This window comes from Dermacentor andersoni, chromosome 1 (assembly GCF_023375885.2).
Source record: "Dermacentor andersoni chromosome 1, qqDerAnde1_hic_scaffold, whole genome shotgun sequence".
NCBI lineage: Eukaryota > Metazoa > Arthropoda > Arachnida > Ixodida > Ixodidae > Dermacentor > Dermacentor andersoni.
In genome coordinates, this window is record NC_092814.1 from 133,413,348 (window position 1) to 133,427,960 (window position 14,613).

The 14,613-nt window shown below is 41.8% G+C and overlaps 1 protein-coding gene across 3 annotated transcripts in view; it reads right to left on the reverse strand.

Annotated features, from left to right (window-relative positions):
• Nucleotides 1–11,788: 11,788 nt before the first annotated feature.
• Nucleotides 11,789–14,613, reverse strand: part of Piezo (piezo type mechanosensitive ion channel component) — a 237,466-nt gene continuing 234,641 nt past the window's right edge. For all 3 annotated transcript variants that reach the window (XM_050191503.3, XM_055062065.2, XM_050191500.3), the window contains one exon: nucleotides 11,789–12,947. In XM_050191503.3, the coding sequence (XP_050047460.1) occupies nucleotides 12,683–12,947 (265 nt within the window). In that variant the 3' untranslated portion in view covers nucleotides 11,789–12,682. The remainder of the gene's footprint in view (nucleotides 12,948–14,613) is intronic.

Consider the following 14,613-nt stretch of genomic DNA (forward strand, 5'->3'; position numbering starts at 1 on the left):
TTTCATGCCCAATCCCAACCCTTACAATACCAAGAATGTATAGCTATCAACTCGGTAATTGTGCTATGGAGCCTTAATTGTTTAATAATACAGAAATATTATTAATTAATACATTACCTTTTAGTATGACAGCTTAAAACATGTGCGAAGTGTAGTGTGGCTTTGGACGTGAAACAGAAATCTATTCGCCTCGCCAATGCTTGATGTGGTGGTGTCATGGTACCAGACACAACTGACGTATACATCCATGCTATGACCATGCTGCGGAAACAAATCATTCAACACTCGACAGGACACCAAGGGAGAGAGTTCTCCTGCATTTCAAAAAGAGCGCAATTGGAAAGGTCAGTTTGACCGCTTTTAGTGACAAAATCATTATATCACTCAGCTACTGCATTGAGCCAACTGTCTCATGCTTTAGTTGTTTGTGACACCGCATGATAGTTCTCTAAAAAAATAAGCTATCTGGTCCCTGTCGCCATTTTATAAACATCTAAATTACTATTTTTACTAAGTCAGCTTTATTTTTGTTGCATTGATACTTAAGATTGCAAAGTTCTCTGTAAAGAAGTTGCATTTACTGAGGAGCAGCTCTATTAGTCGCATTCATAGCAGCCATACTGAACCACATTTGTATTGATAAAATAAATTGCATTTTTTACTGCTCTCTTAAGCATCTATGAGCCATTATGCAAGGTTGTGTCAGTGTAGAGACAGGAAACAGCCTTTCTGCATGCTGTTTTATCTTCCTTAAAATGCACTCGCCACACACATTCAGTTTGTCTGCCATTTGTACTGCATGCAACCGTTTAGAGTGTAGTTTACCTGAGATGATAGTGGTATATATATGGCTGTATTCGATCATGCAAATGGTGTATGTGGCTTTTGCATATGAATTGATGCATTTTCAAACCAGTGAAAAATCTACTCATAGTCTGTGGAACAAGGGAAATAGAATCATACATTTGTTCCACTATTTCTGACAGACATGCTTATTAAGTGCATTGCTATAGCCAGCATGCATCGTATAGTATGCTAATACTGATCCACTAGTATGGCAAAACAATGATGCTCAAACAATTAAGCTGGCTGAACAAAATAAGTGCACTGCAATGCAATATGCGTACTCGGTGTGCGCTTAAGCTGAACTACTACACTTGTTTAAGCTGTATCTTAAATTCTTAAAAATAAAGGGGCATAAAGTAAAGATGCTTTTTCTTCTGCACATGCATAGTGGCAGATGTATGTTGTATGAAAACCGCCAATAATGTTTCATTACCATATTTGGCACACATTAAAGTTGGTTAGTGCTGATGCCATTTGATCACTAGAAATGCTTATACTTGCACAAGCTTACGCAAGAACGGTTGTCTTCCAGTTTACAAGGAGTGGGAGAGCAATACACAGAGCACAAATACATTTCCTTGTTAACGTTGGGATAACTATTTTGGTACTGGTGCTATGTATTGACAAAAAGTATTTTGCACTGTGTTTATTACATCTTTAAATGATTATCAATTTGGTATTTGTGCAATATTAGTGGCATAAAATCAAGGGCTTGACAACAGCTCATCTGGTTGGGAATTCACTTGGCACAAGAAAGACTGACTAGAGTCAAAGTGAACATTTTACTGTGGTCAATGCCTTTATTGCGCTTTTGTAGTGACACGTAAAATAAAATTAACCTTTCAGCATCATAGACATGGTAAGGAGAGCTAACTATAGCACCTGTGAAGCTGAAACAAGCCTGGACATTGAATGTTTACAACGCAGCTATAGCAGTGCTTCCCAAGGTGGCTACTAGCCGTAAGTGGAGGGAGCATTAGCTGAGCTACTAGCTGGCTTGTAGAGGTGCAGGCGTAGAGTACAGCTTACAAAATATGGCTACTAGCTGTGGCCTTAGCTAGCTCAAGCTGGAAGGTAGACGTCTACTAGCTGGCTGTGTTTTTCCTGGGAGTCATCATCATCATGATCAGCCTATTTTATGTCCACTGCAGGATTCTACTCTTCCCTGCGATCTCCAATTACCCCTGTCCTGCGCCAACCAATTCCAACTAGCGCCTGCACATTTCTTAATTTCATTGCCCCACCTAGTCTTCTGCCGTCCTCAACTGCACTTCCCTTCTCTTGGCACCAATTCTGTACCTGTAATGGTCCACCGGTTATCTATAGCCTACGCATTACATTACCTGCCCAGCTCCACTTTTTTCTCTTAATGTCAATTAGAATATTGGCTAGACTCATTTGCTCTTTGATCAACACAGCTCTCTTTCCGTCTCTTAACGTTACGCCTAATATTCTTCGTTCCATCACTCTTTGCGCAGTCCTCAACTTGTTCTCAAGCTTTGTCGTTTTCCAAGTTTCTGCCCCACATATGTCAGAACCGGTAAAGTACACTGATTTTACCCCTTTCTTTTTAGTGATTATGGTAAGCTTACAGTCAGGAGCCGACAGTGTCTGCTGTATGTGCTCCAATCCATTTTTATTCTTTCGTAAATTTCCTTCTCATGATCAGGGTTCCCTGCGACTAATTGACCTAAATAAATGCACTCCTTCACAAACTCTAGAGGCTGACTGCAATCCTGAACTCTTGTTCCCTTGCCCGGTTGTTGATCATTATCTTTGTCTTCTGCATATTAATCTTCAACCCCACTCTTACACTCTCTCTGTTAAGGTCCTCAATCATTTGTTCTAACTCATCTGCAGTGTTGCTGAACAGGACAATGTCATCCGCAAACCGAAGGTTGCTGAGATATTCGCCGTTGATCCTCACTCCTAAGTCCTCCCAGTTTAATAGCTTGAATACTTCCAAGCACACAGTGAATAACGTTGGAGAGATTGTCTCCTTGTCTGAACCCTTTCTTTATAGGTATCTTCCTACTTTTCTTGTAAAGAATTAAGGTAGCTGTGGAATCTGTAGATATTTTTCTAGATATTTATGTAAGCATCCTGTACTCCTTGTTTATGTAATGCCTCTATGACTGCTGCTATATCTACTGAATCAAATGCCTTTTTGCAATCTATGAAAGCCATATAGAGAGGCTGATTGTACTCTACGGATTCCTAGATTACCTGATTGATGACATGGATGTGATCCGTTGTTGAGTATCTCTTCCTAAAGCCAGCATGTTCCCTTGGTTGACTGAAGTCCAGTGTTGCCCTTATTCTTTTGGAAATTATCATGGTGAATATTTTATCTAATACTGGGAGTAAGCTAATGGGCCTGTAATTTTAACGAACTAATTCGAAAAATTATTGTGGTAGAACACTCCTTAGAGGGCACATGACAACTTCCAGCATATAACCAAAATTTGCTATGTGGCCTGGTGAGGGCCCTTTAAGAGTTGTGATCAGTGCAGCTTCTCTTGTTTCTTTGTTTCCGTACATATCTTGCAAATGAGTTTGCTTCTGCAAAGCTTAAGACCTTTTTGCATTAAGAGTAGCCACACTCAGTTCCCCCAAAAGATCTCTCAGCAATGAATGGGAGACAGCATCTACTTTGTCTCAGACTTTAAAGTACCTGCCCAGTCATCGCTATTGTATCTCAAGCAGAAGGAACACTTACAACTTTACCACAGAAACATAGAGAAGCACTCGTTTTCTGTCCCAATGATTGAAGGGCTTGAGATTGCTTACAAAGTATTACAGTAAGAAGTATACTCCTGGTCAAGATTCTGTTTCCAGTAAAGCAAAGCTTTTAATGCTTTTTAATTTTGGCTAATCTCATTATCACCATCATCATCAGTCTGTTTTATGTCCACTGCAGGACGAAGGCCTCTCCCCACGACCTCCAATTACCCCTGCCCTGCACCAACCGATTCCAACTAGCCCCCGCAAATTTCCTAATTTTGTCGCACCACCTAGTCTTCTGTTGTCCTCTACTGTGCTTCCCTTCTCTTGGTACCCATTCTGTCACCCTAATGGTCCAACGGTTATCTGCTCTACGCATTACATGACCTGCCCAGTGCCATTTTTTCTATTCATGTCAATTAGAATGTTGTCTATACCCGTTTGATCTCTGATCCAAATCACTCTCTTTCTTTCTCTCAACGATGCACCTAACATTCTTCATTCCATGGCTCTTTGCGTGGTCCTTAACTTGTTCTCAAGCTTCTTTGTCAGTCTCCAAGTCTCTGCCCCATATAACAGCACCGGTAAAATGCACCGATTGTATACCTTCCGTTTCAATGATAATGGTAAGCTTCCAGTCAGGAGCTCATGATGTCTGCCGTATGCGATCCAACCCCTTTTTATTCTTCAGTGAATTTCCTTCTCATGGTCAGGGTTCTCTGTGATTAGTTGACCTAGGTAAATGTACTCCTTCACAGACTCTACAGGCTGACTGGCGATCCTGAATTCTTGTTCCCTTGCCCGGCTATTCATCATTATCTTTGCCTTCTGCATATTAATCTTCAGCCCCACTCTTACACTCTCTCTGTTAAGGTCCTCAATCATTTGTTGTAACTCGTCTGCAGTGTTGCTGAATAGAACAATGTCATTGGCAAACTGAAGGTTGCTGAGGTATTTGCCGTCGATCCTTACTCCTAAACCTTCCCAGTTTAATAGCTTGAATATTTCTTCCAAGCATGCAGTGAATAGCATTGGAGAGATTGTGTCTCCTTGTCTGACTCCTTTCTTTATAGATATCTTCCTACTTTTCTTGTGTAGAATTAAGGTGGCTGTGGAATCTCTATAGATATTTTCCAAGGTATTTACGTAAGCGGTCTGTACTCCTTGATTACGCAATGCCTCTATGACTGCTGGTATCTCTACTGAATCAAATGCTTTATCGTAATCTATGAAAGCCATATAGAGAGGCTTATTGGACTCTGCGGATTTCTCCATAACCTGATTAATGACATGGATGTGATCCATTGTAGAGTAAGTAACCTTTCCTGAAGCCAGCCTGCTCCCTCGGTTGACTAAAGTCCAGTGTTGCCCTTATTCTATTGGAAATTATCATGGTGAATATTTTATCTAATAGTGGGAGTAAGCTAATGGGCCTGTAATTTTTCTATTCTTTGTCTCCCTTTTTGTGGATTAGTATAATGTTGGCATTCCAGTTCTTTGGAACCCTTGAAGTTGATAGACACTTTGTATAGAGAGCCACCAGTTTTTCAATCAGTATGTCTCCTCCATCTTTGATTAGTTATTCCATCTTCTCCTGCCACTTTTCCCCGTTTCATGTCTTACAAGGCCCTTCTGACCTCATCTCTAGTTATAGGATTTTCTGTATCCTGTTCATTATCTTTTTGAATGGAGTTCTCCAGAGTCCTCTGGGTACTGTACAGGTCAGTATAGAATTCTTCCGCTGCATTTATTATACCTTCGCGATTGCTGATATTACCCTGCTTATCTTTCAGTGCATACATCTTGGTTTGTACTGTGCCAAGTTTCCTTCTCACTGATTTCAGGCTGTGTCCATTTTTTACGGCTTCCACAGTCTTTCTCATGTTATAATTTCGAATATCACTTATTTTCGCCTTGTTGATCAGTTTTGATGGTTCCGCGAATTCTATCTTATCTCTTGAGTTGGACACTTTCATTCTTCTTTATTCGTTTCAACTGGTGGTTGGAGCGTAGGCTTGTACTACCTGTAATCTATAGCCCTTATTAAGTTTTATTAAGACTACTGCTACCGTCTCATTAGTGCTGTACAATTTGTCAATGTCTTTATGGATTAGGAATCCTATTCCCTACTGCTTCTTGTGTGGGAGTCGTCTATAGCAGGGGACATGGCCGTTAGTCAGCACTGTATAAGCCACACCAGTTCTAACCTCACTAAGGCCAATGATATCCCAAATAATGCCCGATAGTTCCTCAAAGAGTCCTGCTAAGCTAGCCTCACTCGAGAGAGTTTGGGTATTAAAGGTTGCCAGGGTGAGTTTCCATTGATAACCTGTCCAGGTCCAGAGATTCTTGGCACCCTTTGCTGCGTTACAGGTCTGACCGCTGCCTTGGTCGGCTGATCCGCAGCTGCTGGGGACTGAGGGCGATTGGTTGATCGAATGAGTCATTTGGGAGGGAGTCCGAATCCACCAAGGAAGTCAATTCCTGTTCTTGTGAGGGAGTGTCCTTTTTTGAAGCTTAGTGGGTCTTCCTAATTTAGTTGTACCTGGATTAGTATAGCCCGACTGGCTCTTAGCATCTTTTGCCTGTGTCAGGTGCCACTCCAATCCTGGAGATGTACTTCCTGGGAGTGCACCATTTATACAATATTTATACGATTATATTGTATACTTGTTTCATCCATCTTGCTGGAATGTTGCTGAACAACCATACGAGCTGGAAAGCATGAATTATGGGAAGCCTGGTACATCATGCACATACAGTAGTGTGGCACAGAAGCACAGTATTTTCTTGTGGGGAAAGGAAAAAGGATTTTAGAGCTAGATCAATCACTTTTTGGGCCAGAAAGCAGGAGTCCATGTCCAAGGCTCTAACATGAGCCTACCTTGCAGTCTTCCTCTAACATGCTGCAGTCTCCTTAGGCTCGAGGTAACAAGCAGCAGCACTTACTGTTGCTAGAAGGTGCATTTTAGTCGAAGTCGGTGTCAAGAATCACAAGTCAAATTATCAAACCCGGCCCCTTCAATGCGAAGCATTATTGGTATCAATCCTAGAGTTCATTCATATGGCGGGCCGGGTAGTCTAGTTTAATTTCAACCACCCGAGTACCAGTGAGTGCGTAATTTAAACCTCGATATAGCGGAGTGGGTAAAATCGACAATTTGCTTCGTAATATCGAAATTTAGTTGTATTGAAATTTGACCTTTTATGCAAGTACAGTCGCCGATTGATTTTTCTTACACGGGAAGGGGCCGCAGAATTTTTGAAATTCCCAGGCTATGTAAAAAAAAAGAAAGCAAAATTGAATGAGAAAACAATTCATTTTGATAAATTTGGGAGTCGGCAACGAATGATATGGTTTCATGCCACATATGCCGACGATATCTTCACATCGGTGGTATGATTAAGCGAAGCCAGCCACATATGCTTTCGCATGCACTCTGCCGTCACTCCGCCCCCGTGGCCGATTGTGTCACCCGCACTGGGATGACGCTGTCAGGAAATGTGTCCAACGGGTCACCGAAACGCAAGATTACGCAACCTCCAATACTAAATGCATGCGAACACAGACAGATGGTGCCATGCCGTCTCGGCACGCCCACTCTTTGCAGCACACGCGGCAGATTACCTCTAAACCAGGGTGCGTGGCTGCGTATGCGCTCAGCCGTGCTTACAGCCATGCGCAGCCACGGCCGAGAGGCGCGCCATAAATCGCGATGTGCTCCAACTTATCCCGCCCCCTCGCGCGCATGATCGCGCTGTCGCGTGCCTGCTCCCCTCCCCCTTTCCTCCCGCAGGAAGGCGGCACTTGTGAAGCCACCATCTTTCTTGTCTCACCGTCGCACTCCTTCACTTGCACCTAAAGCACACAGTGCGCGGGACCCGCCTTGGTAGCTCAGTGGCTATGGTGTTGGACTGCTGAGCACGAGGTCGCGGGATCGAATCCCGGCCACGGCGGCCGCATTTCGATGGGGGCGAAATGCGAAAACACCCGTGTACTTAGATTTAGGTGCACGTTAAAGAACCCCAGGTGGTCGAAATTTCCGGAGTCCTCCACTACGGCGTGCCTCATAATAAGAAAGTGGTTTTGGCACGTAAAACCCCATAATGTAATTTTTTTTAACACAGTGCGCGAGGTGCGATAGGATCATATCACACTTGGACTTTACACCGAACGCGATTCGACTCTACTTCGACGGTCACTCTTGTCGCGCGATTTGAGAGGTGCGTCTGGAAGCAGCCGCTTTTAATTTAATCATTTGACCATCTGCGTCCGCGGAAGTTTCCATTTCTCGCCTCGGCGTTCCTTTGCGGTGGCTGTGAAATTTCGTTTTATTGAAATTGCATACAAACACAATTTGTTTTATTCATGTTCTTGGGCGAGATGTTATGAATACTTCGTTATAACAAGGTTTAATTGTATAAGCTATGACTTTGACAATGTAGTGCCAATGAGCACATTTCTACATATTTTCATCTCTGATATTTGAAACAATCACAACTTCAAGTTTCTACGCATAACATTGACTTATCTCTAGGTATATTCCAACAGCTTGGTTTTCCTAAATTTTTTATATTTGAGCTTCCCCATTCTTGTACCACTGGGTATGTACCAATCCATAGCCAATCCTCTGAATGGCTATGTGCCACTATGGCAAAAAGGGGTATAGAATCTTGAAATATGTTTATATATATGTTTGTTAATTCGGGTTTAATGGCGCAAAAGTGACTAAGGCCATGCTGCGCGAGCCATAAGATATTAAGAAATTAAATGTTAAAGCAGCGAAAGCTGCGTTACTTTATATATAGTCTGTGAAAAAAAACGATTTCTTCTATAAGTCAGTGAAAGGCACTAGCTGATCATCTCCCAGTATTGAGGCGAATCGTAAAGGTATGTGTAAATGATAGAGATTCTGTAAAAGCTTCCGTATTTCAGTATTTCGGTGTTTCAGTATGTGAACATGTCATAATGTGCATTACTGCAAGTGGTTCATGGCACTTCTCAAAAGTTGGTGGGCTTTCGTTTCGAAGTAGAAAACTGTGTCTCAGGTGTGTATGCCCAATTCGAAGACGACAAATGATCACTTCATAGAAGCGTTGCTGGTGACTGCACGACTTCCACTCGCCAAGCAGGGGTTTTGTTGCATGTAACTTGTTATGCATGCAAGTCCCACTCTAGTTGCCACTTTGATGCCAGGCGCTTATGAATCGCTCAGATACTGTCTTTATATGGAAGTATTGTGTGCGTTATGCCTTTGTGCGCGGCCATGAACACGCATCTATCTGCTGCTTCATTCCCTGGTATCCCAACATGGCTTGAAACCTAGCAAAATTGTATGGTTCTTCCATATTTATTATAGGCCACCATGTTCAGGATATTGCTAAGCAGAGGTTCACACGCGGAGTGCATTGAGCGCACTTAATGAGTCAGTATAAATGATAGCATTCTTCTGCTTGTTGGTGGTAATTTGTTTTACTGCCATCCATATTGCATAAATTTCGGCGGTAGACTGAACAAAAATTATTTATCCAAATGCTATTTTCGCAATTTTTAGTTAAGATTCCCACAGCCACGTATTCTTGTGTTTTAGAGCCGTCAGCGTAAAATTCCATGCTATTTTTATATTGATTTTGAATAGCTCGGAACTCTTGTATTATGTGTTCTTGTGGAATGTCTTTTCTTTAGGTGTGTTAGTGTTTAGTCACATAGTTGTGGCAAGATTACACCACTGGGGCAACCTTGATGGCCTTTCAGCAACCTGCAGGAACTCGTGAGGAATGTCATAAGTCTGACAGTATTCGTCGTGTCATAAGTGGCCAGAATCACGTTAGGTATATGTGTCATGCTTCTCTGTGCATGCACCTCTCACGATTCTTCACTTGACAAGCATTATGTATGAAGTATCGAGCACCCTATTTGTAATTTGTATTTTGGCATAGCTTGTGAATGACATACTGCATAAATGTTGCACGAGACTGTTGTTGGGATACTGCTGTTGTACTATCGTAATCACTTTTCTGCTGCTGTCACACAATTTGTCTTGCAGAAACATGCTTGTCAGTCTGGTAACAGTCTGCAGAACCCCAAAAATTCTGGATAACCAGTTACCAGTGGAATGCTTTGCAAGATGTCATTCCCAAAGTGTGTGGAGACTGTATAATTATTTTTCTTCATAGAAGAAAATTTGAACCAGTCCTCAAAAGTGGCATGAGTGTAGTCCTTGCAATTGAAAATTGACAGGATAGAGAAACTGTATGGTTAAGAGTTGTAATACAGACAGGATTAGCTTTAGCTTTTTTCAGCAATAGCTCAGCCAAACTGGCAATCACTTAACATTGCAGTTCTGTAACCATCAGCATTCTTTGGAAACCAAAGACGCTGACGCAAGACTTCTCTCAGCCCTTGGGTCCGCAGGGAAACGGCAGGCTGCTGAAATTGTTGCAGATGATGCGGACTTGCCTTGGATGTAAGGAGTACAAGTTATTGATGCCAGATTCGTTCATCCAACAAATGCTGTGCAACTCTGCCAGCAGCCTCATTCCTGCGACCTCTGTGTGGGGAAGTATCCACTTAAAGAGTACTGGGTATGAGGGGTATACAAGTGGCAACTTTTGAAACTAAATTGAACAGGAATTGAATCGAATCAAACATTAAATACTTTTTGAAGAGTCTTTGAATAATGAGCAGCCTTTATTTACAATAGTATAAAGCTATCTATTGATATAGGTATATAAGTATATTGATATACTAGTATGTTCATGTTAAGTTTTTGTCGTTGCACTGTACACGAAACATGGTTTATTAGAAGCACAAATGCAGCACTAGAAACATGTAAGCAGCTTGTTCACATATGAAGTAGTTCAGGAGCATACGTGGTCATGCATTATGAGGAAGTTTAGCAAGGCCTTGTAGACACCTGTGTACTGTCGAGACCGATTTGGAAATGTGTGTCATCTGCGGCAATGGCAGAATGACATACACAAATTGTTTTTTCTGGTCTGTATGGTCACAACCACATGGTGCCACTATATGAACTAATGCTTCAGCAATGCATGTTTTTATTAACTCTAAACAAAAAATATGTGCAGCACTCATGAATAGCATCAAAGTTCACTGTGCCAGGCTACGTATTAACAAAATTTCAGTGTGAATGATTCACTGGTTTAGCCAGAAAAGTCTGGTTCTGTCAGCAACACAGCTAGTACACTACTATGTAACTTGTGTTTTAGAGTCGCTGTGGTAGGATGAAAGTTGTCGCACTTCTGTTTCGGTTTCATGTTAGGTCCTGTACAATTGACAATATGAACTATTAACCCTTTGACTACCACTATATATACTCGTTTCATGTATTCAGTGCACTCACAGTCTCTACAACAGCAACCCGAGCAAAAAATAACACTGGGTATCAGCTGTGCTCATTTAAACACACAAAACTCATAATTTAAACTTAAAAAAAAAGTTAAATTATGGGGTTTTACGTGCCAAAACCACTTTCTGATTATGAGGCACGCCGTAATGGAGGACTCTGGAAATTTCAACCACCTGGTGTTCTTTAACGTGCACCTAAATCTAAGTAAACGGGTGTTTTCGCATTTCGCCTCCATTGAAATAATTTAAACTTGCAACAGTAGTTAGGATGCATGTCTTGTGGCTCTCTCACTCTGTCTTGGCAGGTCAGCCATTGCAAACCAGTTTGGCATGTGTATCTGATCTTTGTCAGGTGAGCAAATTTATGAACGTTTAATAAAATAATTGAATCAGGAGGAAGCAAGGACGCAGACTCTGCCTCTGTAGCATGAAAGCTCCGCTGAACCAATATGCGAAGGAAAGCTGGCAGGCACTGAGCAGTAGCCGAAAAAAAATACCTGGCAGTCAAAGGGCTAAAGACTCCATTCATATTTACAAGTAGTGGCTATTCGATTCAAGGTTGCTGATCAATTACTATTTGGAAATTTCAAATATTCACACACCCCCCTACTGACAATTTGTACCTTTGAAGATGCTACGTCAGATCTTAGCCTGATCCAACTTTCTCTTTCAAATTCCATGTTTCCATGTTCCCAATTCCAGGTCCATGTTTCATGTTATTTGAGCAGTATTCCCACAATACAGATAATAAACTCATCAAAGTGCTGCAGATTGAATTAACCATACACTATTTTTTCAGCAATGTGTGTGCAAAGGAAGTTCATTCTTTCACAGCAAGGGATGGAAGTGTGAACGTTCATAGTGAATTTTTATTTTTTAAATAAAAGGTGTTACAGCTCCAGAGCCATTAATTTAAATACCACTCCCATGCAAAAAGTACAAGTACGTGTAATCAGACAAGATTTCAATTACATGCCGCTAAAATTGACTCATAAGCAGCTTTCTGCTGTATCATAAATGAAAAAACTCAACTTCAAACAAGAACAAGCCCCCCGATTCATTTTGATGCAGGAACTTATGACACATTTAATAAAATAATTCGAACAGTAAAAATGCTCAGGAGCTTTACACTGAAGTTTCATCTTTCAGTATAAGAATATTACAGTCCTTACATTTGGGTTGCATCATCATCAGGAACAAACCCTCCATATGCCAGTTTTGTTGGCCTATCTAGTTCAATAAAACAGTATCTCACATCAGGCATGCGCATACAAGACTAGATATCCGAGCACAATGAACCTTCTGATGTTTCTATGCATCACCGTACAAAAATATATTACAAATGATACAAAGCACTGCACACCACCACAATCTGAAAGACCAGAACAAGTGCCCTAAATTATGGCACTCACCAAAAATAACAAGGCTTCTTATATGTTGTACAAAAGAGAAATGCTGCTTGTTATTATACAATGCTGCTTGTTATTATACTATATAATATTTTGCATAGTCTAAGATTTCTTCTGGTTCCAACGATGTCTTGGTAAGTATTGCAATGGCCATAATGTAAGGCAGGCACATTTTTAAAAGTAGATGGGTGGGTGGGCGTGAGCACCCTTGGTGCAATAAGTTGGTTGCCACAGTCTCTCAGTCTTCAATGCAGTGAAGATAAAAACAATGCAAATATCAAAATGTCACAACATATTCAGTAAACTGAAACAGAATCCGTCGAGATTGATGCAATTAGGCCAGTGGTTGCTGGTCTGCAGCACGTGTCCATTTGATTAAAGTCTCTGGGGAACGATACAAGAATATCAGTTTGGCAAACAGGTCTTCTTCAAGGCTTAATTCACGGCTCTCCCGCACAAGATAGATGTCGAGGCAAAGCTGGAGCACACGATCCACATTAGGCATGTCGTCAAACATGATGGTGAACGAGCTGCCAGCCATGAAACCACGAATCAAACGAGAAACGACGAGCACGAAGGTGGTGTACAGCCCTGCAATTCTGCAATGTTACAGTTGAAAAGTTATTACAAAGCAAGGCAACAAGTATACTCAAGGCAAATGCATAGCACTCTTCTATATCTGGAATGTTCCTTTGCAGAGACAGCCAATGAATGAAACATTAGGATAGACATAGCCTTCAGACTTGTACATGCAGTTAAGTAGTTACTCCATAATACAATTAAACAGTGTTGCACAATAACACATGCGATTCACAAGCAATGACAGGGTGTAATAGACACTCCAAATGGGGTGCTAGGATTGGCTCCAGACTTTATGATGAGCAAAGTGCAGACCATTGTTAAATTTTCTTTTTCCATTCTGCTAAATAATGCACTATTCCTTAAAGATGCCCTGAACCACCCCTTGGACTAGGTGAAATAACGTCCGTGGGAAGAATACGCTGCTGTGAACATCTCCGCCAAGTTTTGCTGTTGCACACGGTGCGTGGAGCTTGCAAGAGGAGTGCGAAGTCACCTTTCTCCAAACGCTTTCTTTTCAACGGAAGCCTGCTCCTCATTCTCTTCTACACACTTTATTTCGTAATAAAGCAGATTTCAATACGCTACGTAGCGTAGATACCGTGGCCGCCACGGCGTGCCGCCATGAGTACACTGGCTAGGCGCACTGTGGCTTGCTGAGGACAACCACGTTTGGCTTAAGTTTTAAGTTTAGCGTGTCATAGGCACCAAAATTGTAAGTAGTGGCATCTGCGCTAACATCCAAAATCAAACTTGAACTGCCTGCCACGGTGACATTCAGTAGGCAGAGCATTGTGGTCGTGCCCTGCTCCTCCGTAGCTTTCGCAGTGCAAGGCATTGTAGAAGGAGCAGAAGCACAGCGAAGGGACTGTTTGATTGCCAATAAGTCCGCTTCTTCTGAACGCGTTGAAGTACTCCTTGCGGCAAAGAATTTCTGAAATAGGCTATTTTCACTTCGAATACTTTTCTACACTTCAATAAAAAGTGGTTCACAGCCTCTTTAAGAGCATAGTAGTGTACAACATAGGCAATAGCATGCCTCAGGTGAATTAATATTCCACAAATTTTACCTCAGACATTTTAACTTTGAATTTCCTACCAGCAGGAACTACAGCTAAACCTCGATATAACGAAGTATTTAACTTTCTGTAACTTCTTGTCCTCAGAACACCATGTATTTTGAACTTCAATATAACGAAACGTGTTTATACACAGTTTCAATTTAATGAAATTTCACTGCTGCCGTGAAGGAATACAGAGACAACAAATGGAAATTTTTGCAGACGCAGATTACCAAATGGTTGAATTACATGAGTTAGCTTACAAATGCACCTCTCAAATTGCATGAAGTGCGACCGACAATGACCGCCCAAGTGTAGCAGTGTCATGTCCAAGTGCGATAAGGTCCTATCATTCCCCGCACACTGTACGCTTTAGGTGCGAGTGAAAGCGTGCAAGCCGAGATGGATGGTAGCACGAGGGGAAAGGGGGAGGAAGCTCGTGGTAATGTGATCAAGTGTGCGCCAAGGCCGATGGGGGCAGGTTGGCGCATGCCTTCTTTTCTAGTGTGACCCTGGCTGTGCAGGGCTGTTAGCGTAGCTGAGTGCATCTGCAGCCTGTGCGACCTGTTTTAGAGGCAATTTGCTACGTGGGCAAAGACTGGGCAAGCTGAGATGTCGTGGCATC